The 25,194-nt window shown below is 56.0% G+C and overlaps 1 protein-coding gene across 2 annotated transcripts; it reads right to left on the bottom strand.

The window, feature by feature from the left end:
* Positions 1-3,408: 3,408 nt before the first annotated feature.
* LOC119105670 (DNA topoisomerase I, mitochondrial) lies at positions 3,409-20,005 on the bottom strand. 2 transcript variants are annotated; one of them, XM_037229138.1, is made up of 17 exons: positions 19,892-20,005; positions 19,556-19,595; positions 16,174-16,306; positions 15,501-15,714; positions 15,019-15,150; positions 10,794-10,931; positions 9,698-9,795; positions 8,784-9,099; positions 8,242-8,421; positions 7,631-7,794; positions 7,052-7,229; positions 6,613-6,864; positions 6,224-6,361; positions 5,817-5,969; positions 4,979-5,169; positions 4,637-4,793; positions 3,409-4,296 (listed from the first exon to the last, which is right to left on the bottom strand). In XM_037229138.1, exons 1-16 carry the CDS (start codon positions 19,907-19,909, stop codon positions 4,691-4,693), a joined length of 2,448 nt encoding a protein of 815 aa, XP_037085033.1. In that variant the 5' UTR covers positions 19,910-20,005; the 3' UTR covers positions 3,409-4,296; positions 4,637-4,690. The 2 variants fall into 2 exon arrangements, with proteins under 2 accessions (XP_037085033.1, XP_037085034.1); XM_037229139.1 differs by lacking the exons at positions 15,019-15,150; positions 15,501-15,714; positions 16,174-16,306; positions 19,556-19,595; positions 19,892-20,005 and adding an exon at positions 11,306-11,535.
* Between the last annotated feature and the right edge of the window lie 5,189 nt (positions 20,006-25,194).

Raw genomic sequence — 25,194 nt, 5'->3', positions numbered from 1 at the left:
GCGCCGCGTCTACTGTTTGGGAGTGACACTGCGGCACATGCGAGCACGGGCATCGGTAAGAAAATGTCCAAATGTGGTTACTTTGGCGATTGTGCTCACAACCATGCTCTGGCGCTTCCCGCGTTCCGCCGCCTTTGACGGTGGTCTCCAACCGTGGGTCCTGGATCCCAGGGTGCTGGACCCCCCCCCCCCACGCTGTCGCCCATCGCCCTCGAAGTTCGCGAGCACCGAGCCCACGTCCCACGGATCCAACATTGCACTCGCAGTCTCGCCGCCGGATGTAGTGGATCCTGAAATCACGGCATCTGGATTCTTGGTCGGGGGGTTGAAGGTCTCTCCGGATTCAAGATCCGTTCTGGCATTTTGTAAAATATCTTTGGTGCCCTGGATTGATTCTGCTGGAGGATCCTTCCGAATCTGAGATCGTTGTCCCAGCTTTACGGAAGAACCTTCCTGGGCCATGGGTCCGTTTTGTTTTGTCAGACATTTTTAAGTAACTATCACGTCGGACGGTTTTTGTATAAGCCTCCATGGTGTGTCGAGTCTGGTTGAGCTGTCCCTTTCCAAACTGTAAGGCTCAAATGTACCGGGGACGTCCAACCTTGGTAGCACTGCCACATCGCTTCTCCAGCGAGCACGCCAATGTCCTCGCTTATTGGATGTGCGCACGTTCCATTTAAACGCATTTCGCACAAGCTTGCTTTTGGAGGTTCAGCAGTACTGATAGAGACGTATTTCTGCCTGATTTTTGACAGGTTTGATGTTGCTTAGATAAAAAAGAGGTGTTCCATTTGATAAAATAAAATATTTGGGCATCATCCATTGTCTAGATGATTCATCCGATTCAGGGTACATTTCAAATATTCTGGAATGCGTATTGAAATCCAAAATATTTCGGGCGTGTTGTGTTTAAATCTTTTGACATTACTTGAGAAAAAAGCTCGTCCGTATCGATTCAAAAACCTGCCGAAAGATCCCGTTGCGCCCGGGAGTCCCTACGGCATAAAGGGATCCTCGTGGATGCCGAATCCACTTTTGGGTTGCCAGAGACCCGCTGGTTTTCCGGCACATGCCTGGACGGCACCAGCTCGCCGCCGGCCAGGCTCAACTGCCGGTGAGCCGGCCGCCGCCTGTCCGTTCGCGCAGCGCGCGTCGCACTGCTCCGCCGCGCACAGTGCGCCACCGTCACGCGGCGCCGCGTCTGCCGCGATGTCGTCGCCGCACCTTGTCCCGTCAGGCGGAGCCGGTCTCCCGGCGGCGCCCCGGCTGCGAGCGGCGCTTTTCAGCCCCCTGGACTGCGAGACGGCGCAGTCGGCTGCCGCGTGTGTTCGGGCGCGTTCTGATGCCGCTCAAGTAAGGCTACCGAAAACTGGAGTAAGCCTGCGCGTTTTGTTCGCCGTGTGTGCGGGAGGGTGACCACGATGTTGTCCATGGGTGGTTCGGCGGCCGATATGATGAGCCGTTTTTCCATAGCGGGACATGTTGAGCGCACAAACTCCGCAGAGGCGTTCCTGGTTGTTGGGGTCGTGATCCGCGAATGTACGGGCACGTGGACACCTGCTTTGCTTTTAACTTGACGCGGGCAAACCCTCCGGCGGCGCTTCACTGGTAACCCCTCGACGTGGACTAACCCCGGGTTAGTATTCGGCTCTCAGTGCGGTCGAACTGGCAAGGGCGGAATGAACGGGCGAAGCGCAGTGTCCGTCGGGCGAGGCTGCTGTACGCCGCGTCTGGACGCGCTTGGCTAACGCTGTGTGCAGACACTGGCTGGCGCTGTGTCTGTGCGCGGACGTTGGCTGGCGCTGTGTCTGTGTGCGGACACTGGCCGGCGCTGTGTCTGTGCGCGGACGCTGGCTGGCGCTGTGTCTGTGCGCAGATACTGGCCGGTGCTGTGTCTGTGCGCAGACACTGGCCGGCGCTGTACCTGTATGCGTACATTGACCGACGTTGTACCTGTTCGAAGCGTACGCGTGTGGCACTACCAGCCGCTGGTACGGTCAGTGTGGGCCTCCAGGCTGGCTCCGTAAGCATGTGCACTGTTGGCATCGTCGGGTATCAGAATGGCGGAGAGCTGGCTGCAGTGTGTGGCGACAGCACTACCATATTTTTCGCTTGGGCAGTCGCAGCCTGTCGTGCAATACAGTCTGGTAACAAACGAGATGCGTATCGGTTTACCGGCGGCCAAGTCGAGCTGCTTCCGCGACCGACGGCCGTCTGATTTGCGCCGCTGTTCTGGGAGCGCTGACGACGAGGCACAGCGAACACAGCAGCTGAACGTGGGGAGCCGGCGAACAGCGGCGGTGTCGGACATGTTTCCGTGGAGAGGCGGCTCCCGTCCCTTTCCAAGTTTCGAAAAAAGTAGCGTTAATTGTAAGAAATTGAATTTTTGCTAATTTACACTCGCGGAACCCAAGGTACGGGAAGAGAAACCAATGAAGGCCCATGGCATGATGCAAGAGTGCGGCCGCTCCCCCTGACGTGTGATACTTAATCTTGTGACTTTATGTGTGCATGGAGCCCCTCCGTCCTCAACGTCTTTGCTGACTCCGGTGGCGTTGTACAGTCTTGGCCGTGTCACCCTCAGCAGGCCCGGGGCCAAGCGCAGCTCACCGCAAAAACAGCTCAGGCGCAGCAAAAAGCCAGTTATTTTACTCCGTCGCAACCTCGACAGACGTCCCGGCCGCCCGCCGACGTGACCCGGGGATGGTTGCCGGTGCCACGTGTGGCCGCCACCGTCACCCGACCACGGTCTTCGCGCGACGGGACGCGACGTCCCGCCGGGGCGCCACGGTCGCCAGACACAGGCGCAGGCTGTCGGGTCACTGCTGATCCTATGACCCCGTGTCTGGCAGCCCCGCCACGGAGTCACGGTTGTCCGACACCAAGGCTGTCGGGTCACTGCCGACCCCCTGACCCCGTGTGATCACTACTGAGAACTGCTCTTGCCGCTGCCAACATCGCTAACTCTCGCCACTAACATTGCTAGCTCTGGCCACTGCTTAAATTGCTAACTCATGCCACTGCTAACATTGCGAGCTGTCGTAACCTCGCCGAGGGCCTCCGCGCCCGCAACTGCATTTCATATCTGACGTCTTCATCGTCCGGAGGTCCCAAACATGGACAGGCCGTGCGGGCGCAGCCGTGGCGCACCAGCGCAGTCGTGTCCAGTCACGTCCACGGCTCACCGAGAAGCGGCTGCTTCATTTCGGACGGCACGTCCCATCTCTCCCCCGTCAGGACAGTTTTGGTGACGGTTCTCGCTTGCTTGCCACGGGCCTGCTTCTATTTTTAGCAGACGTGGGAGTCTCAGCGATTTACGGATCTCGGAAATCATCTCATGACGTGGGCGCAATATGACCATTGCAATCAGCGCGTCCAGAAAACCCAGCCTCCACCACAACCGCGCGCCTCATCCGCCTGCATGTATTCACCACCGGACAGCGTTGATGGCGTTTATTAGTGATCGGTGTGAGACGGATGTATACACAGATCTGCTCTGATGCATGCTGATGAGGTTAGGCGGCGCCGGCCGCGAAGAGCTGGCAACGCTGTCCACTGGCGCCCGGTCTCCGACAGCCGTCCAGGCTCTCAAAGCCAAACAGCTTTGGGTCTTGAAAGACCAGGTCATTTCCTATTAAAGCCCAATACTGGGGATCGCTTCGCGAAACCGAGTTCATCTGCAAATGGTACGGTGTTCGCTCGGGCTGGTCTTTAAATAATGTCCAAATTTATGCTTCCTGAAACTGGCAAGATCACAATCCCAACACAACAGCGAACAGGATCGGCGGATTCAAACCATGGGAGAATAAACAATAAAAAACTGGAGCGCCGCTGTCGAGCCGCGCCTATCCCCGGCCAGGGAAGACATTTCCCACAGTCACGGGCCCAGCCAGAAAACACCAATACGGGTGCAATAGAGTGAGTTCCTAACGTGCCATACAGCTCAGTCATTTCTCGGACATGCGCTCAGGGCGGGCCCGGCTCGCCCCTTTCACCTACTCCCCGGCCGCGAAAACAAGTATCACAAAATGTTGTGTCTGGTACCTACACGTCACTCGTCGCCCGCCCACCGCTCGGCCGCCGCACGCGCTCTCTCAGTCTCTCAACTCGGCACCCTGTGCGGCCAGACCGGCCTGCCGGGCAGTTCCGCCGCCCGTCCAGAGATGGCGCTCACGCGGCGGGCCTGACGCTGGCGCCGCCGCACAGGCACACACACACATACACACAAGACGTGCGGACGGCCGCCGTCGACCGCGTGGCGGCGTCTCGCGCGGCTGGCGTCGCCTCCCCATGTCCCTGCAGGCGAGAGACGGGGCGCGGCTCAGAGGCGGGACAGAGGCACGGCGCAGCCCGCGGCCGCGGCGCCATCTCAGCGGGATAGCGTCAGCACAGCGGGTATGAGAGCTCATCCAATAGTCATCACGGAAGTCTGCACGAGTGCGGCGGCGTGCGAAGGCAACGACAAATCAGGGGCGCATGCCCCACGTCCCCACCGCACTATCCGCAATGGGATAATTAACTGCAGACAAGAACCGGCCAGCATCACGCAACTTTCCGTCGTTGCAAGCGCCGACTGCACGGAGCCAGCCAGCCAGCGAGCGGGCGAGCGGAGCACCGGCTACGGCGACAGACTCACTAGGCCAGGGCTCCTGTGTCCGGGTGTTAGGCCGCAGCGGCGACTGGGCGCCGCTCAGAAAACGAAATCGGGGCCGGCCATGTCGATGGCCCAGCGGAACTTGTCGCGCTGCGTCTTGTTGTAGACCTTCTCAATGGGTACGTCCCACTTTTTACACCTGCGGGTGGGAGGGCGGGCGGGCGCGTGAGCGAGCGCCGCTGACGGAGAGCGGCGAACGGCCTCCGCCGGGGCTCAGCGGGATCGTGTCATCACATCGGCTATGAGAGCTCATCCAATGGTCATCAGTGCAAACGGCGGCGGCCAGCCCTCTCCCCCTCCCCGCGCGGCCAGAGGGTCACCCACCAAGCCACCGAGATCCGCGGGTCGAGGTAGTTCAGCTTGGAGGTGCCCAGCGCGATCTCCTTGTTCTCCTCCTTGTCGGTGGCCGAGAGCTCCAGCTTGTTGAGCTGCTCCCGTATCCGCTCCACAGCCTTCCGCTTCTGGGTGCAGACGGCCTGCTCCTTGACGCTGCTCTTGGCGGCCTTCTTCGCCGACTGCGGCACACACAGAGCGCGCCGGTCAGGTGAGCCGGTGCCGGGGTCAGCCGCCAGCCCCCTCGCCGATCTTCCAGAGAGCGGTGACGTCACACAGGGCGAGGACGCAGCCCTGCTGCGAGCCTCGCACAGCACAGCGACCCGAGACAGAGTAAATATAATACCCAACGGCAGTCAACGCGCCAGGGTGGTCTGCGCATGCGCACCGCCCCACATAGCACGCCGGCGAGCTGGTTCCGTCGCCAGCGTAGCGCTCAAGGCGATGAGCAAGGCGGTCGTTGGGGATATTTTGCCGCGTTTTATTGTGACGGTAAACCGCTCCATCCATCCTAATACAAACAGCACCGTGCGGCGCGAAAGGGTGCACACACGACTCGGGGCAGAGACATACGACTCGGGACAGACACCGCTGGAAGTACCGGTCCGAGCAAGAACGGTTCCTCGAGCTGTTGGGATTGGCCATGGGCCTGGACAGATGAAAATTGTGACGATGGCTGGAACTTCTAACATGGACAGTCGCTGCAGTTTTTACACCTTCTTCGACACAACTGTAGCCCATGCTGCATGAGTGGGATCGCCGTCAAGTCAATTCATTTCGTCGGGGGCCACAGGTCATGCACGCAGCCTGACGCCGAGAGGTCACTCGCCTTGTACTGCTTTTCCGCCTCGGCCAACGTCTCCTTCTTTTCGGCGATCTTGTTCATGAGGTTTTCCATCGACTTCTCGAACGTCTTTGGCACGGCGCGCTGGTGGTTACACAGTATGGCCACGGCTCGGTTGGCGCGGTTATACGCCAGAATCTGCCGGGAGAACACACTGTCACGGCGCTGACCCTGTCACACCGGCTGCGCGGACGCCCGGTGATCGCCCACGAGAAACAAAAACGCACTTCATGAGCGCTCACCGAACAACCCCAACACGCACCGAGCGAGCGAAACGCCACTCAAACGCTCCCGAAGGCCGCCTGTTCCGCAAGCCACAACCGCCGACCCCATCCGCAGAGCAAGTGTGGAGACGGGAGGCTGACTCGGCCCGGGCGGGGCCGCCTTCTCACCTTCTCGTTGACCGTCATGTCGGCCTCGGTGAGCGAGTCCAGCTGCTCCTGCAGCGTGCGTGACGCGTTGTACGTGCGGAACACCTTGGCAGTCAGGCCCTCCATCTGCTCGTTCAGGTGCTTGTTCAGGATCATCGTCTGCAGCACAGGGACGGAGCTAGGACCGGTGCCGACGCGTGTGATGACAACGGTGACGACACGCCGCCCGCGTCCCCAGTGGCCAGGCGCCCGTCCGCCCTTGTCACACGTCTTTGGCAGGTGCTAAGGTAGCGCGCGCGGGACGCGGGACCATCGAGACGACGAACCAACGGCACAGCGCAGCGGCATCCCACCGAGCTTAGCAAGTTCCGCGCAACGGCTGACAGACACGCACCCCCGACCGCACTTACGCTCAGCCGGTCGAAGAGATCATCCCCCTGCCCCTTGTTCTCCATGAACAGCTGCAGGTTCTTGAAGACGCGCTTCTCCACGGAGATCTCGTTGTAGTAACGGATCGAGTCCTTGCCGAGGAAGTCGAACACCACCACGTACTGCTTGCCATTCAGCTCCTCCTCCAGCTTGATGTGCTCGACGCGCAGCGAGCAGCAGCCCACCGTGTCCGCCTGGTCCTCGTCCTTCTCGTTTCCGGCTCGCAGCGCCAGCTGGCGGGGAGAGCGACAGGCTCGGCTCAGACAGTGCCCGGCCAGCGGCCGCCAACGGCGACTACGGCCACGTTCAGAGAGCAGTGGTCTCAGCAGCGGTCGTATGAGAGCAAAAGGGATTGACTCATCACGTGACACGGACGGGAGGGCGCGCTCCGCCGAAGGGCGCGCGGCCCCCACCACTCACCTTGTCGATGAAGTACATGGCCACAGCGCGCTGCCGTATCCGCATCTCCTTGCTCTTAAAGTCGTTTTTGTAGGACTCGCGGATCTCGTCGACGCACTTGTTGAGCCGGCGCGCCGTCTCGTACTTCTGCCAGTCCTTCTCGCCCTTCAGGCGCGACGCCGCGTTCAGCATCACGTACCTGCCGCCAACACGGGGTCAGCAGCGCCCGGCACGAGCCGCACAAAGTGCACGAGCACACAGGCGCCCGGGCCGTCCTGGGCCGAGACATCGCATTCCAACATTTGAAGCCAGCGCACAGTGCAAAAAGATAACGTTTCGGTACGAACATAGCACAAAACTACAAAAAAAATATGGCACAATGTCTTGACTTGGACACCAAGAGCACGTGAACACTGTGTCCAATGACACGTCATGCGTCAAAATTACCCACAACCTTCAAATAAGAATCGGCAAGGGAATTTATGGGTATGTCAAGCAGCAAGCATTTGATACGCACGCTCGCCTATCGCCCCGTGGCATTCCAGCGCCCAAACCACGTGGCATAGCCCCCCTGCTGCTCCCCTGGCACCAGTCACTCACTTGATCTGGCCCTGGATGTTCTCCGTCCAGGACGCCAGCCACGTGACAGTGTTGTCGTGGCGCACCTCCTTCCACTTGTGACCGGCAGGCGGCTTGGGCACCTCGGACTCCTTGCTGCAGTTGATGATGATGTCCTCGGAGGTGATGCGCCGCTTCACCATGCCCTGTCGGCGGCCGAGGGACGGCTGTCGGCGCTGGGCCACACGGTGGCCGGCCGGCCGGCGCGGCCGACCCCGCAGCGCCCGCGGCTGCCTCGCCGCTACAGTCACGTGTGATGCCGGCTTCGGGCTGCTGAATATCTGACTCTGCGCCCGTGGACCTTCCGACTCAATCCAGAATCTCGGAATGTCATGCGGGTAATGAGTAATGTAACCTAACACCACAAGGTCGTTTTAGGCGACCCAAGCATACATGTCCATTCAAAAAATCAAGTAAAAATATTTGCACATTGCAATATGACTTTGTTAGCACACGCCAACGCACATTTCACATACATCCCCCACAACTGCACGCGCACGCGCACGCGCACACGCACACGCATACGCACACGCACGCGCGCACGCACGCACACGCACGCACACGCACACACATGGGCAGCCGCATGCACACACCTGTTTGGGGTGTTCACCCCGGCCCCGGAAGAGACCGGGCGGCTCCACACGGAAGTTGCCTATCTTCTCCGTGTGCCCGTCCAGAGTACAGAAGCCGTACTCCTTGGTGATGACCTCGTTCGCCTCCTTGAGCTTCTTCTTCTCCTCCTTGCTCATGGCCTTCTTCTCCTCCGTCTTCTCCTGCGAGTAAGGGGAGCGAAGGTGTCACCAGCGGACGACGGGCAGCGCCCATACACAGAGACCGCAGGCGAATGTTACCCCAGCACTCACGCCCCAGAACCGCGCTGAATCGAAACATAAGGTCGGGCCACATCAAAAATGATGAGCAGTACAATTATCACTGTGTGCCACTTAAATTAGGTCCCAGAGTGGAGCTTCAGGTGGCTAAAAGTAGTTTTTGCTACATTCCGGTTTTACCCATTGCTTGCTAGTTAAAAACTTTAGAGCTGGCTCAAGTGACCATAACGTCGCTTCATTTTAGAAAGCGATGTTATAGCTTTGAGAATAAATTGTGCATCCAGCCCCAGCTCCAGCCAGCCCACCTTGAAATACGCCGCCATCTTGGTGAAGTCGCACTTCTTCAGCGCTGTGATTTTCTCCTTCTCCTTCTCCGTCATGCATTTGCGCCAGTCGCGGAAGAAGTTGGTGTTGAACACCTCCTTGGTGGTATAGTCGTGGTCGAGCATGCGGGCGTAGAAGGTGGCCACCTCCTCCGCCAGGGGCGACAGTTTCATCTCATGGCCGTTGTAGAAGAACTTGACGTGGTGCGGCAGCGGCTCGTACTCTGGCGCCAGCAGGGGGCCCTTGTGCTCCAGGAAGCGCCACTTCACGCCGTCGTCCTTTTTCTCCTCCTCCCACCTGGCAGACGAGGCAGCCCGCGTCAGGGTCAGGGTCAGGGTCAGGGTTAGGGTCGGGGCCGGTGTCACGGTCAGGGTCAGTTCTAGGTTCAGGATAAGGATCAGGTTCAGGTTCAGGGTCCGGGTCCGGGTCCGGGGGGTCAGAGCCAGGGCCCGGGTCAGTGCCAGTGCCAGTGCCAGTGCCAGTGCCAGTGCCGCTGCCAGTGCCAGTGCCAGGGCCGGGTCCGGGACGCGGCGGTTTACATAGGTCCGCCCGAACGTCAGAGGTCAGCACGCGGACGCCCGGCAGCTGATCGCTGTGCTAGCGCTACTAAAACCATACAAAGCACGTCCTCGCGGCCTCTCGCGCCCACTGCGGCAGAAAATGAAAAAATAGGCCGTTAGCCAGGTTCGAACCCGTGCCCCGCCACACCGTCGTCAGCGAACGGTTCACCTCCCGAGCTGCACACCCCGCCAACGGCAGGTTACCGTCGTCCGCTACGCCGTCGACTCAGCAGTCGGCGTACATCGCCACAGACCCACTCTCACTGTCGGCGGCCGACAGCTCTGGCTGCAGCTCACGCCCTCCGAAAACACACGCAGCGCGCGCGCTCTCTCACCATTTCCAGACTTGCTGCTCCTCCTCAGCCTTCTTCTTCTTAGTGGGGCTGAGCGTCTCTGGCTTTACCTTCTTCATCTCCTTTTTCACCTTCTTGGGCTGGAAACGGAGCAGCCGGCGTCAAATAACGACCAGGTGCCTCCGTGAGCCAAATGCACATCAATCCGCTTCCTGGGCTCTTGGTCACCACGTAGACGAGCACCGCTTCATACACAAACCATTGCAGTCAAACGGCCATGGATGCAACACAAGAAACCCCTTAACACCGGGACAGTCAACCAGGGCGGCTTGTTTACTGCTTTCTGATTTTTTCAACCGGCATAAGCTACCAAAAACTCAGAAAACTGCTATACCTCTCGTTTTGTGACTTTATTGTGTACCACGATGTAGTCCCGTTTACTTTTCAGCTAAAATAAGAAGTAAATAAAATATAAAAAATAAAACAAGAAGAGCATGTAGATACAAGTGTCTGATCAAAGTGTGGTGTGCATATGTTGCAACAGATGTTCCAATTGACATTTAAAATTAAACTCGTTCTCCGGGGACTACTGGGTATGACTCGTAATAGGCACGACCGTTCCTTTCAGTCATTTGCAAGTGTTGTTATGCAGATGCATATAGGTGCATTATCACACATCCAATAATACAGATATGACAAATCAAGTACACAACCTTGTTATAGGACAAATTGGTTTACATTACTGTCCCTGCAATCCGTTTATGCCAAGCAGTCATCACAGCTTCAGCATTGACTGGTTTATGTCAAATGCCAGTGCCTTGAAGTACCATCCCTGTAACTTATATTGCATTACAGGGATGATATTCAACACTTGACTGATGCAAACAGGTCAATCTGGGCATTTTCCCAACAGTTTCAGACGTCTGACAATTTTAGTCAACACTTTTCAACACTGAGCATCTGTCCAGGAGACATCTGGCCGGCATAGAGCACACTGCAACCGGCGTCTGCCTTTCCATGGCCCCGACCCGCCTCCCCCAGGCGACGCCTGCCTGCCCACGGGCCCCGTCCGCCTACACCGGCGACATCCGACTTCCCCCAGGCCCCGGCCGCCTCCCCTAGACGACGCCGCACGTACCGGCTTGCGCTCGTACTCGTCGTCCGAGTCGGCCTTCCGCTTGGCCTTGATGGCCTTCTTGCGCACGGCCAGCGGGATGTCCTCCTCGCTGTCTTCGTCGCCGGCGCCCAGCGTCACGGCCGGCCTCTTGCGCGCAGACTGGAACAGCGGCGGCGGGGAAGGGTCAGACGGGCGCCGGCCGGGGTCCGGCCGGATGGCCGGACGCGCATCGGCCACGGAGGGGAGCGCCCCGCAGAGCTGCGGCGTCATGGTTAGATCACGCCACCGCCGGGCACGCGATAAGCGGTCGCCGGAACAAACCGCGGCGTGGCAGGCGAGACTGACCAGCTGAACACGGCTGGCACACTGGTCACATTTCCCACATCGTCGCGTGCTGTAGCCGCCTTTGCCGCCAGCACACATAGTCAGATAACCGTCCCACACAGGACGACCGCAAACACGCGATGGCCCCCCCAGCTACCGGGACGTTTGGTAAACAACTGCAAGATGACGAGCGGGGGGTACGATCATACCAGTATGCATGCCGCGAGGAGACAGGACACGGCTTCCGACCAAGAGGGATAATCGCAGAGCACTGCTCGCCGCAGCGATGGCGCCGGTGTCGGGCCGCCGAGACGTGTACCGCTCCACGAGCGCAGCGGCCACATCATCCGTAGGCCACCATGCCGCCAGATCGACGTCCCAGGACACGACCCCGCCTGACTACTTGACTGAGGCGTCAGCGCCGACGCCTGCGACCGCCGAACTGAACGGCGCCATGCGCGCTGTGCAATTGTTCTTCATCAGTGTTTTCGATCCCTTTGTGATACATCAGCTGACTTCATGCCACGTCCGCGGTCCGCTGACGTCCCGTTAATGGGGACATCCTAGGACGGGGTGGCTTCATCTGCTGCACAGTCCAGAACGAACGACCTTGGTTGCGCTTTATCGTCGGTTGACAGTTTGACTCCAGGTCTTCAAACTATGGCTGGCCGGCATGACTGGGTACCAGAAAAGGCTGTAACTGCGATGCTTGTGTTTGTGATCCTGTTTGTGGACTGCATGGGTAAGTTGCAAAACTAATTGGGTACTTCTCATTACAGGTCGTGACAATTACCGACGATTTTCGGGGTCGATCGCAGGAATTTAAAAAAAACGGAAGTCTTCGTGGCCAGCGGAATTCACACAACGCACCGAAGGAAAAATAATTCGAACGTGGCATCGGCCGCCGGCATCTTTCGAGGCGATGATCACTTTCACCATTTACGCAAGAACGCCGCCGGCAAAACTTTTGGCGTCGACCACAGATGCGTAATACCACTAGATCGACAACACCCATGTTACGGGTCTTAATTATTAGCAGGCGTGCGTGATCCAAATACGGTCATTAGCTGTAAAATGGTATGGACTCGTAGGCAAATGTGGGCAAACAAAACTACTTGCTGGCCGAAAAAGCAGCTTTTCGCAGTTGCGGGAGTACTTGAGCCCCACCGCCCCCCCCCCCCCCCCCCTCCCACAGCGCGGTAGTCCACGCACCTCTGCCATTATAGATCAGCATGTACGGGCCCAGGCGGAGAAAATCTTGCAATTGATCGGTACCTACACTTGGTGCACGCCGGTATTGTCTTTGTACTGGCATACAGAATATAAAAACGCTTTAAGCTCTTGATGGACAGCAGCCTGGATTGTCTATCTGGCAACTGAATGCGATCTCCACTTATCAGGGGTGAATCTGAGAAAAATTTGGACTGGTGCATCTTGGCCAATTGCGTTTGATAACCATTCGGTGTTCGCCAACCCACGCATATCCTCTTGGGAGATGGGGGGGGGGGGGGGGGGCATTTTACTTCGCTATCTTCACACCGCGCAACAGGGTGCACGTGAACATTGTCATAGGCCTGGGTGAGTACCTCTTCTGCTGTTCCGGTTTTCGTACACATCATATGCCCCCCGAACAGGGTGCAGCCAGGATTTTTTCAAGGGATGGGGCCCATAGCTCGGTGGGCATGCATCACGCCACGAGGGTAGTTTCGCAAAATGAATTGGTGTGGGGGGGGGGACAGTGAAAAATGGCTCAACCTACCCAAGAATACGCCAACAACGTGTTTCCGCCCAGATTTGGCCCATTTTCTCCTCAACAAGTGCGGGGAGAGGGCTGAGCCCCCACTCTAACTGAATAAGAAACTATGCCACTGCATCACGCCGGGCTTTTGTCACTTCTGCCACCAGCCATCGATAAGGGGGGGGGGGGTAACAAAAAATCTGGGCCTGAGGGGACGGGGGGCACCAGAGCTCCAGGCCTTTCCCTTGGCTGCTCACCTGCTCCTAAATCGGGATTTAAGGGACTGAGCAGTGTCAACCAAAGCTTTTCACGCCGTGGAGCAAAGCTCATGCCCGGTACTGTGCTGCCCAGATGGAATATTCCCCGCCCCCCCCCCCCTCCCCCCCCCCCCACCTCACTATGGTAAGAAACCACATCCGAAGCATTTTGGATTTAGCGAAATGATGCCTCTGGGCGTTGCTATGCTCGTGTTAAGGCTGGGCCCCTCTCCTTATGGTTTTGCATGTTCCTTGATCACATTTACTATTGTACTGATGCAACTCCAATGACTGCAGTTTGGCCCCATGGCACGGGCAGTAGATTAGGACACGGCAATGCCGCCCCCTCACCCCCACCGGCCCCTTCCCCAACTCCAGGCAACACGAAACAGTATCCCGCGGGGTTACACGAAAAGAAGACTCGAGACCAAAGCGTGCTAGCCCCCCCCCCCCCCCCCACACGCACACTACTTACACAGTGACTCCGCGGTTACATTATGATATTTACACTTTCCTTCAGTGAGCTAAGTTCTCCAGCTCCCACCAATGGACACTGAGCTCGACTAGTGGGTGGTGGGATCGGCTGTTACATCGGCTCTCGCGAGACAGGCTGCTGCGCTGTGTCTCATGGGTTCGGTGTCTACGCCGGCTCCAGCGAGGTCCGGGAACACCCGGCTGCGTTGGTACCGGCCGATGCAACGATACCGCTGAAGTCAACCGCTGTTCAGCATCATCTAGTCCGTTCGGGGCTTGGGTTGATATGCTGCTGTGATCCTCATTTATGTTGCCAGAGCACAGGCAGACAGCAATCGGTCAAGAACCGCGGCTGCGGCAGGCGGCGTATTACTAGCACGGTGACCGCATATTGTACAACAGCATGCTCAAACTATACAGCTTATACCCGTGATTGCACAGGGTCTGCGGTGCGCCGCATGCCGCTTTACCATCGCTGACAATTCATCGTTATCAGGCACGGCATAACGTCAGATCACCCCTCAATATTCATTCACAACTTTGCCCTGACTAATTTTGACAAGTGCCTAAGCCGCAGGGAAGTAAAATATTTGCGGCCGAGTCTCCCTTGCATGCTTCAGTTGAATGTGGTCCGATTTATCATTTGTCTAAATTAATGACTCGCATCTTTGGGTTCACAGCAATCTTTATAAACTGCGATCAATCAACTCTTTTCGCAGTGCTACTTTTAACACAAGCGCGCATTGGCCGAATCCGCGCGCCGCCTCAGCGAGCGGCTACAAAAGCGACGCGCATAACATGGTCACATGAGCTGTGAACTCTCAGCGTCAGCGTTTCAATGCCGTTTTCCAGCGTCCCGTCCCACCAGTTTTATCGGATGCGCAGCTGCATCGGTTGTTTTGTTTTGTGACGGTCCCCTTATGTGAAACGCACACGTTCATCAGCTAAAAACAACGCTTCATTTGTTTGCGTCGTGGATGATATCGTTAAACCATACCCCGGCCGCTTATACGCGCGGGTTCAGCTTGAAGCGATCCATGAATCCCTCTGCCTGGCACTCTAGGCGCGGCCGTTTCCGACCCGGTAGCATTAGACATCTATGGGACCAGCCGTCAAAACTGATTAAACCCGGTACACCCGGAACCCGATTTAAGCCCGCTGCCCGCAGCGTTGGCTTCTCCCTCGGCTCCCCACTCCGAGGAGGGTTACGGGGAAGTGTACCAGACCCTATTAAGTGAGCTACGCCGGCCGTCAAGATAAGTACCACAAATGGCCGCTCCAAGATGCCGCCAACGCCACGTCCTTTCGGCTAGACTGCACGAGACCGCTCTTCCTGGTCCCGATAACCAGGGAGGCCACCTAGGCGCCAGCACCAGCGCCAGGCCGGCGGCCGGACGCCGGCAAGCTGGGGACAGGACGCTGCACGGGCCCCTCTGACGACCGCCCCACTGACCAGCGGCTGCTCGTCCTCGCTGTCCATCGGCAGCTCCTCCTTGATGACCAGCCGGTCCTCGTCGTCGCCGTCGGTGAAGTCCTGAGAGTCGTCCAGAACCTGCCTCTGCAGCGAGTGCTGCTCCTCGTACACCTGCTGGCGGTCGGACACGTGACAGGCGTGCTGCCGCTGACTTTAGGCTTCAGTACTGGCTGGCTCACAATGCACAACGTTGGTCGCTAAGAACTACAAGAGGAAATTATGACAAATAAAAACCACTGGAGCAGGTGCCATAAAGGAAAATGTTTTAGGTAACACAAATCAATTTATATCATGCAACATTTTAACTATACAAGGCTTTCTCGCGGTAATGCAAAGCACTTAACAATAATTGTGCATGGCATGAATTACACAATACACCATTGCATTGTTCAGAAACCATATAAAAACAATTTTGAATATATGTAATGAACAATATATATGAATACAGGATGCACACTAGCCTGAGGTTCCTCTTCCTGCACCTCCTGCTTAATCTCATCTTGAATCTCTTTCGATCTGTGGTGCTCTTTGTCCTCCTGATGTCTATCTCTGTGTTTGTCCTTTTCCCTGTGCCGATCCTTGTCCCCGTCTCTTCTGCTGGAACTGCTGTGCCTGTCCTTGTCTTTGGAGCTGGACTTGTGAGACTTGTGTTCCTTGCTTCTGTGCTTATCTTTGCTGCACAAGAAAAATAGTCCATTAGTAATGATGCGAGTCCCATCAGCAAGGTAGAAAATCATCCAGACAAAAACCAGCCTGATATGCCAAAAGCGGCCATAGCGAGACATGAAGTGAGGAAGTGAAGAGAAAAGAAGTGAAGTGATCACTTCTCTATGTACCAAAACAAATTCATTTCAAAACAGGATATGGGTTTTTAAGTACCATAGTACAAATGACAAAAAACTTGATGCAAACTACCTCGTGGCTGGACTACACAGCATCATGCATACATTCAGCTGTGACTCAAACAGCTTCAATGCAACAGACAGGCTGTCCACAGCCAGCCAATAAAAACACACTGAAGTGCCGCAACAAAACCTTCCGCAAAAACAAACCCAGACACGCCGCAGCTGATCGCCAGCTGCAGCCCCATTCACGAGCGGCGCCCGTGGATGCCGACGCTGGGCGGCAACTCACTGGGACGACTTATGGTCGCGGCTACGCTCGCGGTCCTTGTCCTTGTGCTTGTTCTTGTGCTTGGACTTGTGCTCTTTGGACCGGTGCTCCGACTTGTGCTCCTTCACGTCCCCGTTCATGCTGCCGCTGTAACCTGAAGATCCCGTTTGTCAATGCGTCGCAGTGGTCGCAGCACAAGGTGCGAGGAAGCTCAGCAACAGCACTCAGATCGCCCAAGCGAAGCTCGGGAGTGAACGCTTCCGGGCAGCGTGTAGTAAGCGCACGCCAAGTCATCAATTAACGTCCCCCCGCCCCAGGTGACATTTCAGCTTCCTAACACACACGCACACACTGGGAAGTCTATCACTGCCCTCATCAACGTAACTGGTGCACAAGCGCGCCCGTGCCGCAAACCCACACGGCTCGGCCCACGCGCGCCGGCGCTGGGGCGGTAGGGGACGGCGTGGGACCCGAGCTCGCGAGCGCCCTCTTCCCGGGCCCGCCACCGCCGCCTAGCGGCGCGGCGCCACAACACGCCGCGCCGCGCCGCCGGTCACGTGCCGGGCGGTGACGCACGGCCTGCAGCGTGTCACGTGTTCCAGGTGAACCATCGGACGGAAGCACTGGGAACGGCTGTATCAGCCACGCGCCACGACCGCGGGCTGGCCGAGCGAGACCAACACTGCCGGTGTCTCGGAAGCGGTCGCGACATCCTGCAGGGGCAACAGACGGCCACGCCCGGTATCGCGGAGATTCGAACCGACATCCGAGCAGACATCTTGACCTGGATAATCCACGTGCCGTGGATTTTCTAGATCGATAGCGACCGGTCGCAGCCACGCACAGACGCACTTATAACAGCGCCGCTAGCTGCCGGTGTGGCCCGATAAGCGTAGGGTGGGGGCGCGACATCATAAACTGCTCGAAACAAACCCCGGCTTACCACCTATAGACAGGCGTGGTCATCATTGATTAAGAATGCAAGCTTTTTACGAGGCCGTCTGAACTGCGCCCAAGCCTGGTCAAATGAGGTACCGTGCAAAAGAAGATAAAAATTAATTAAGTAGCGAGTGTGCAAGAGGGATAAGCCTAAAACTGACCAGACTCTTTAAAGGAGCGTCAGTTGCTGAGCGGTCAGGTAAAGCATACTAACGACCGATACGGCTGGCATTTATTGCCCGCGACGGGGCATGATCGTCCCAACGGCTGTTATTGCGCTTGCTCCTATTTCAGCTCTGAGGAGCTGCCGTGTATGCGGAAACAAACCCGTGACAGGCGAAAATGTCGTGGGAAATGGGATCATGCGTATCACAGACAGGTCTAATTTACCCTGGATTAATTCGCAAATTATCGTAAACAAATTTCAAACATCTGAATGAGTCTCTAACAGCCATTTCTATCAGCCTCGTAGTAACGCTCGACATTGCACATTGCAAATAATACCCCATGAATTAAGTTGTCACCCTCAGAATACAACGGCAGATCATGTATTGTGTAACCCATGGGGTGAGGGGGGGGGGGGCTCGGTACAGCGCAACTGCGGTGAAGCGAGGGTTGACAGCTTAACTTTACGCTCAGGGGTGACCGTAAATGGTGCTGATCTTCTTATGCTTTCGAACCTTAAAGCCAGGCACCGTTGGCTTCCTCTTGATATGCGCCCAGCGGGACCAGTTTGCAACCAGGTGAAGAGGTTGAAAAGGGTCAAACTTGCACAGCGCAATTTATGGACGCCCCCAAGGTGCGCATCACGCCACACGAAACAAAGACATGCACACAGAGTCCCTCGATCAAATCCTGTCTTCTACACTCATCTTAACTATCATTGCCAGCTGCTAACATGGCTTTGCCACGCCCTCGGACAGCAACACACGGCCGCAAACAATGACGGCAGGCGACCCATCGGCTGCTCCTCGCACCGCAAGCTCGTGCTTCACAAAACTTAATCCGGCTACTACGAAAAAGGCGCCGCGGAAAACTCGCGGCGCCCGGCACACCTGCACCTACATTACAAACGGCAGCGGCCAGCGGCGGTCATCCGGTCTGTTTTCTTCATTTTCCTCTTCGCTCTGAATCATCGCGGTAATCACTCCCAGTCGGGAGCGTGGCACGGCACCAGTCATGAGTGGGCTCGCGGCAGCGCTGGCGGGAATCCCGTCCTGCCAACCGCACGAGCTCCGGAGCTGGGCCGGTGCGGGCTTCGGCTCAGCGGCGGTGAGGACCTATTCTGATCAGTGTTTCACCGACAGTTACCTCCCTCCTTGGTCCAAAGCCAAGGTCAGTGGTCATCGCTGGCCGAAAGACCACACCGAACCAAAAAGCGGGGCGGGCCAGCCCCAGCATAATTGTGCAGTAACAGGACAAATGCAGTTTTCGCCTTGTTTTCCTCCAATCACCTCGCTGTAGCTCCATTTTGCCATCTCGCGGGAAGGAGCGGCAACAATCTAATCACCTACTCACGCTACCAATCATGCTCTTGCAGGACTGGTCTGTTTACGTTCCGTCTGGCAACCGCGGCCGCCGACAGATGTCAGTGTCGACACCGTCGCGGGGTACGAGAAACTCGCTGACGAGCTTCTCGCCGGCAAGCTACCGTCCAATGCCAGACCGTGGAGCTGGCAGTGCGTACTCAACAAAAGAAAATGATGCCCTATGAAGGTATTCTGAATAATTACCAACGCCACAACAATCGTTCACTGCTCCCAAAATCTTGGTGCACAAACAGCACACACGCGGCCGTGATTTTGACACACAGACTTCCGAACAAAGATCCTTCAGCCAGTAGGGAAACTCACTGATATCTAATAGAATCCTCACTGTTGCCGAAAGCGGACGGCATCCGGTCAAAACTGGTTGTCCTTTTCCGCCCGGTGGCCACGGCACCATGACCGTTCAGCGCTGTATCGTGAGCGTCACTCGATGCGTTTCGAGACCCCGAATTGCAAAACATCGCGAGCATAATGCTCCCTCACGACCTCCGTAAAGTCGGGAAAAACAGCCACGCACAGCCGCTCGCACGTTACATAACAAATGGTATCTACACTATGCATATTCGGCCCCTCTGCTTTAACCCACGCCGGCATACTAATTGCGCTTCCGCGGTTGAAATGCGCGGGCCGAAATAACAATCAATACTCGGTGGTATGGAAAACCATATTAAGAGCGCACAGCTAAAAACCCGTGCCTCGTGAGTGTAGCATATCAGTGGACGCGTCCGCTGCCTTCCCGCACTTCGCGAGAATGACCAACAAAGACGACTCCGGTCCCGATCCGTGGTGATCGGTTTGCTCTGTATCCGAATCCTCAGCAGGCATCAATAAAAAAACAACCAATAGCTGAGTGGGTAACAAGCACATCCGGTTACCATCTCGCGTGAACGATCCATCTCAACCGGAATTTAGCTTACCTCCATTTCCGAGAACTGATGCGCCCGCGCCGTTCTCCATCTGAAAGACGTCGAAAATATGTTGTCGACACCGACCACCTCCAGCTTTAAATTCCACCCGACTCACCGCGACACATTCACCAGGCGAGCATCCAAGTCGTTCCGCGGCTAGCCCACGCGGCCGGCAGGCGCCATCACGGGACTTAGCCGCAGACGCCATGTTGGCACTTAGAAAATTTCACCCGGTCGGTCCACAACTATCCAACGCTGTCCTGCCATAAGTATCGCACCTTTCGGTCTTAAACACATGCATGGTATGCATCAGATTCAGCTCTACAACTTATCCCCCACACTTACCATGATTGCGTCAGCCATTTCGGCAAAATCCCGCGGCGGAGCCCCCGACCTCACTCCTCTGACGCAGCGACGGAAAGGCAGCGGCGGCCGAACTCCGATGAAAACCCAAGTACAGTGGCGCCGCGGCTGCGCATGCGCAAAGTGATTGGTTCTGAGAGCCCGCCCGTTACGCGCATGCGCGAATCGTGCGCAGCTGTGGTGGCACTGACCGCTAGCGATGACGTACAACGGGGATGGGTGCGGGGGGTGGTGGGACAGCTGGCGGCTGGCTAAGTATGGTACAGTGGAAAGCGCTTCGCTCCAATTGGGATTTCCTGCACGCTAGACAGTTTTCCATGTTTGTGATCGACTTTATAGCAATAATCATGCTTCAAGCTTCAAAAGAACACGACGACGAAATTGGTCTCTGTTAACCGCATCTCTTTAATTTAGAAAAAGAAAAGTGATATGGTTCTATGGCATTTCTAGCACCAACACGCATTTAGTTACCTTTCTTATTACCTCTTATAGACGACCACTGTAAGCGCTACCATCGCTCCTGCCGGCACGCGGTCAAAATGGCGCACGTGGAACACTTGTGGCTTCTCCCACGGTTTTTCTAGACAGGTTTTCCACGGTTCTTGGGATTTTTCGCATTTTTCCAAGGCCTCGCGTGGGTAGTGGGCATCACTCGTATCAATACGGCCCGTGGCCCCAATACATTAACCAATACATGGAGGCATTAGCCTTTGCACTGCATTGGTCTTCATATGGAGAACTGGTTTCGAGAGCAGCACAGGAATGTAGTTTCATAAACCAAGTCTGAGGGTTGAACAGGAAAAAATGCCCAGAAGTAGGTTTTTCGCTGGCTTTGACCCTTTGAAACTGCGTCCCTGCGGCAGCGTGATCCCATGGCATGCCTTGTCAGTTGTGCAGTGTGGTGACTATGGAGCTGGATCAGCTCGCGTATGGTCTGGTTCGGTGCGAACCATAAAACGCGTGGTAACGGTCGGTGGGGAAACTGTTTATTTATTCAACGTCAAACAGGTGCTCATTTCATATGGTAGCCGGGGAGGTATGATAATACCGGGGAATGTGAATGGTTTTCATTTCAACGATACATAGACACTACATTCAGGTCAGTCAGGTCAGACATAACCAGTAACTAACAGCCGGCTCCTCAGCGGCGTGGGCCTGAGGGCCGGTTTCTCAAGCAGGGACAAAGCTGGAACTAGCGATTTACATTGGTAGGGGCTCTAGCGTCTATCAGGGTACACAGAGCCTAACCCTGGGCCCTGAAAAAGAGCCCTGTGTCCGCAGTGGGTCCCGAGTCGGTAGGCCGTGGTCGAGGAAACCCGAAGAGCACGTGGACCCATCGGGTTTGACGATCAAGAGCCTAATTGAAGGGTCTAAGGGCACGAAAGGCTGTTTGGAGTTTTATGCCCGGGATGAGCCTTCAAGTGACAGTCGGAGGACCCTTGGCCCGATCGGGGACCCTCTGAATCGATGCGGGTCTGTATGTCGGTCAGGCACCACCAGTACTGCACAGTCTGCTCCGTGTCGATGTGGGACTAAGGGCCCACTTCCCGATCAGCAGCGAAGACGGGGCCAGCGATTTACACTGGTCGAGGCCCCTGTATCTGTCAGGGGCCCACAATGCTCTACAGAGAGTCATGTGTTCGTAAGGGGCCCGATCCCACTGCGGGAAGTGCTCCATGAGGTACGAAGGAGGGCCCGGGCGGCCGCCGGAACCGATGATCAAGGACCCGGTTGGAGAGTACAAAGGCCCGGAGGACTGGCTGAAGGTCACATATAGAACCGTAGCCCGTAGGGTCGTGACCTGAAATATTAGCCAGAGGTTCTCTCGGACCGTTTGAGGATCGCTTGAGATAATGTGGGTGTCTAGTTGGCCAGAGATCACGAACAGCGAACAGTTGGCTCCCTGTCACTGTTAACCGTGGGGGCCCATTTCCCAAGCATGAGCAAGCCCGGGGCCATGATTTGCATAGGTCTTGGTCCCTGAAACAATGGTTGGGGCCTCGGTGTCGCTCAGGGCCCCACGTTGCCTACCAGGGGAGGGGGAGGCATGTGTCGGCTGGTGGCCCCCTAATCGGTCACGGGCCTTGAGGAGGTCGGAAGAGGGGTGGAAGGGCCCATCGCAACCAAAGATCAAGGACCAAATTGGACGTCCCCCCCCCCCCCTCCCACTCGAAGTGCCGAGACCTGAAATGTCAGTCAGCTGGCTTCTATTAAGGCCCTGTTTCGGGTTTCTCCATCCTTATTATATAGAGCCTCGACACGGAACCAAAAAGTCGGCTCCATGTCTGTCTGAGCCCGTTGGACACATTTCCCAAGCAGGAAGAAGGCTGTGGCCCGCAATTTACAATGTTCGGGTCCCTGACATAATAAGGGGATCCGGTGTCGGTCAGGAGCCACAGTGCCTAGCAGGGATCCTGTAGCAGCTGTGGCGGCCAGCGGTCCAGAATCGGCCAGGAGCGGTGTTTAAGAAGGCCTGAAGAGGGGCCGAATGAACTCTCGAGACCAAAGATCAAGGGCCCGATTGGATAGCTGAATGGCACGAAGGGCTGGCTGTAGGTCACATTGAGGACCCTCGCCCGAAAGGTCGTGACCTCAAATGTCAGTTAGAGGGTTTCTTGCACTCATTGGGGACCCCTGAGACAGAGCGATCCGCTATTTCGGCCAGAGATCACTAACACCGCACAGTCGGCTCCATGTCAGTCTGAACTCTGGGGGCCATTTCCCAAGCAGGGACAAGGCCAGGTCGCGATTTGCGCCGGTCGGGGGCGCTGCAACAATGCTTTACCCTGTATCCTGTATCAGTGAGCGGCCAACAGTGCCTTACAGGGTGTTCTGTGTCCACAACAGACCTCGAGTCGGGCAGGGAACCATTTTCTCAACAGGTACGAGGACATGACCCCGAATGGCAGAGGGTCTCATGCGTTGGTCGGGTCCCTCTGACAATGAAAGAAAGCCTGAGAACTTGTGATGAGTGTTCACATTGAGACGATGGAAGGGTCCTGTGTTCGTCAGGGCCCTCAGTGACGAGCGGTGGGCCCTCCGACCCAATTCCAACACTAGAGTTTATGTGGCAATTATTGGACCACCTGCAGCGACTAGGGATGCTGTTGCGTCAATAAAGACCCCTGCGTCGATCCGGAGACAACTGCTCGGATGACAGGGCCTTCCACATGAGGGAGGGGACCAACACGATATGATGTACTCCTTTAAGGACCTCCGGATCGACCAGGGGATCCCGCCCCGCGTCGCCAGAATGGCAGCCGGAAGTCAGCTCGCGGTGGGACGGAATGACATCTCAGCCATTTACCGGGAACAATCCTGTGCACCTAGAATTGTAATCAAGTGCGTCCCTTGCCCGGAAATAAATTAGGAGTATCATTAGTATTGAACAGGGTGAGTCGAAATGAGTTCAAAAACTATTTTGGACGTCCAATGTTTGCCTGAGAACGTTCAATATTTTGCGAAATCGACTAGCAAAACAAATTATATCAAAAGGCTTGAGCATACGCGCTCGCAATCTCGGGAGCAAGAACAGCGATGGCTTGGGCTGCAGCTTCCGTAAATTGAACGGCGTTGGCCACTGCAAGTGACACCAGGTGGCGGGCCATGCGCGCGGGAACGATCGTCGTGAAATGGTGGCTACGAATGTTTTTCAAAATTAAGATTAGAATGCGTGCAGCTTTTTTAAACTTTGGGGTTGTCTTTTGGACAGATTGGCAGTCACAGCAACGCGAAAAATAGGGATAATAGCTTTACTTTCCCAGTCCCACCACCATATTCCAATACCACTCGGCGGTGTTGTAAAGTCCAATGCGTTCCTGTTACCCATATAGAAATTGCACACGTGAAATATACATCCGAATCACTGTCTGCAGGCAAAATTTGATGCCCTAAAACGTTCAAAGGCACGTTTTTTCAGAAGTGTCATCATTTTCGTCCGACCGTTAGCTGCGACTCAGTACCGACAGGTGCCTGGGTGGCCGGTTAAATACCCCTCGCTAGATGGGGTATTGTAGAGATTCTACCTGTACTCTTGCACTTCCACCACTATATTTCAGCACCACTAGATTAGCGGGTCGGGTAATTGAATGTATTTATTGCCTAAGGAACTGTCTCAGGTATGGCTTTGTCTAACACACCGTTGTTGCATCACGTTGAATGATTCCCCAGAAACGTTCTTCGCTGACTGGCCTGATCCGGGCACATCTTTTTTTCATCGAAAAATCTGCTTTTCAACTCTACATAGCTATGGAAAGTTTGGCACGACTACGCCGCGCCGTTCGGAAATTAATCTGGAAAACCCTTGGGGGGCGCTTTGACCCCCGCCCAAGCCCGTGTTAACCACCAGGCCAAAGCTCCGCGGCCTACGGAGACTGCAATGCCGAGCGTCCAGGTTTTTGTTGCTAAGGTTTGTGATGGCGCATGTTCCAAACTATGTTACACAATTTGCATCACCAATCGATGCTGACTGAATGTTGAACATTCCCAGACACACGTGACTTGGTCAAGTTAATACAAATTGGTGACCCATTTCTATATACCATCTACATACGCGCGATCCATTACACGTTCGTAGTACCCAGATAAAAATTCTGATAAAGATTCTGAGTTCTATCCGGTTTATAACGACTCCAATAGGCTTATGTAAAATGAAGAGCGCTAGCGATTTATTTTATGCAGTTGTTTAAGCCGGTTAATTATGTCTAAACCGGATACTCAGCTTATTTACAATAAAATTCAAACAGCATTGATCTCACGGCAGCTCCTGGGTTCTACTTAAGCTATGCAAGGTAAAAATAAAAATATTAAAGGAAAACATGCACTTATTACGAAATGGGTCATTTCCGGCGACTTTGCGGGGCCCTTTCACTATGAAGCGACCTTTGATCAACAATGTGCCCCCTCTTTGCCGAGGCTCTGGCTGCGCCGTGGCACTGGATGCATGTCCTGCTTTTTCTCTTTGTATTGTGTGGCGCGACATCAATGCCGATTGAGCGCCAGAAGGTTTCGCGCAACACCTATAACAATAAGAGTGTGGGCTACATCCCGGCCCCAGCGGGGCCCCAATATAACTAACGGTAACCGCCACACCGGTGTTCCATCGTGGGCGCCCCCCCCCCCCTCCCCCACACACTTTGTTCGGTGGAACCCCGCGCCGATGATGACTTCTAGCAGTAGCATGGGCCTCACTCCACAGGAGAAAGCGCCTGGCCGTGCCCCGTCGCCGCAGACGTGGTATGTCGCCCCCCAACTCCATAGTTTAATGTAATGGCCGTGGTCGCGGC

This window comes from Pollicipes pollicipes, unplaced genomic scaffold (assembly GCF_011947565.3).
Source record: "Pollicipes pollicipes isolate AB1234 unplaced genomic scaffold, Ppol_2.1 Scaffold_6138;HRSCAF=7277_pilon_pilon_pilon, whole genome shotgun sequence".
In the NCBI taxonomy this organism is placed as follows: Eukaryota; Metazoa; Arthropoda; class Thecostraca; order Pollicipedomorpha; family Pollicipedidae; genus Pollicipes; species Pollicipes pollicipes.
This window is presented reverse-complemented; position numbering and strand designations above follow the sequence as displayed.

Bases quoted from the DNA above. Each gene is read 5' to 3' on its own strand.
- LOC119105670 (XM_037229138.1), bottom strand. The intron at 9,796-10,793 runs GTACGTGCGGCG...CTCCGTTTCCAG, and splicing joins ACGAGTACGAGCGCAAGCCG to CCCAAGAAGGTGAAAAAGGA. The intron at 5,170-5,816 runs GCGAGTGACCTC...TGTGTGCCGCAG, and splicing joins AGGCGGAAAAGCAGTACAAG to TCGGCGAAGAAGGCCGCCAA.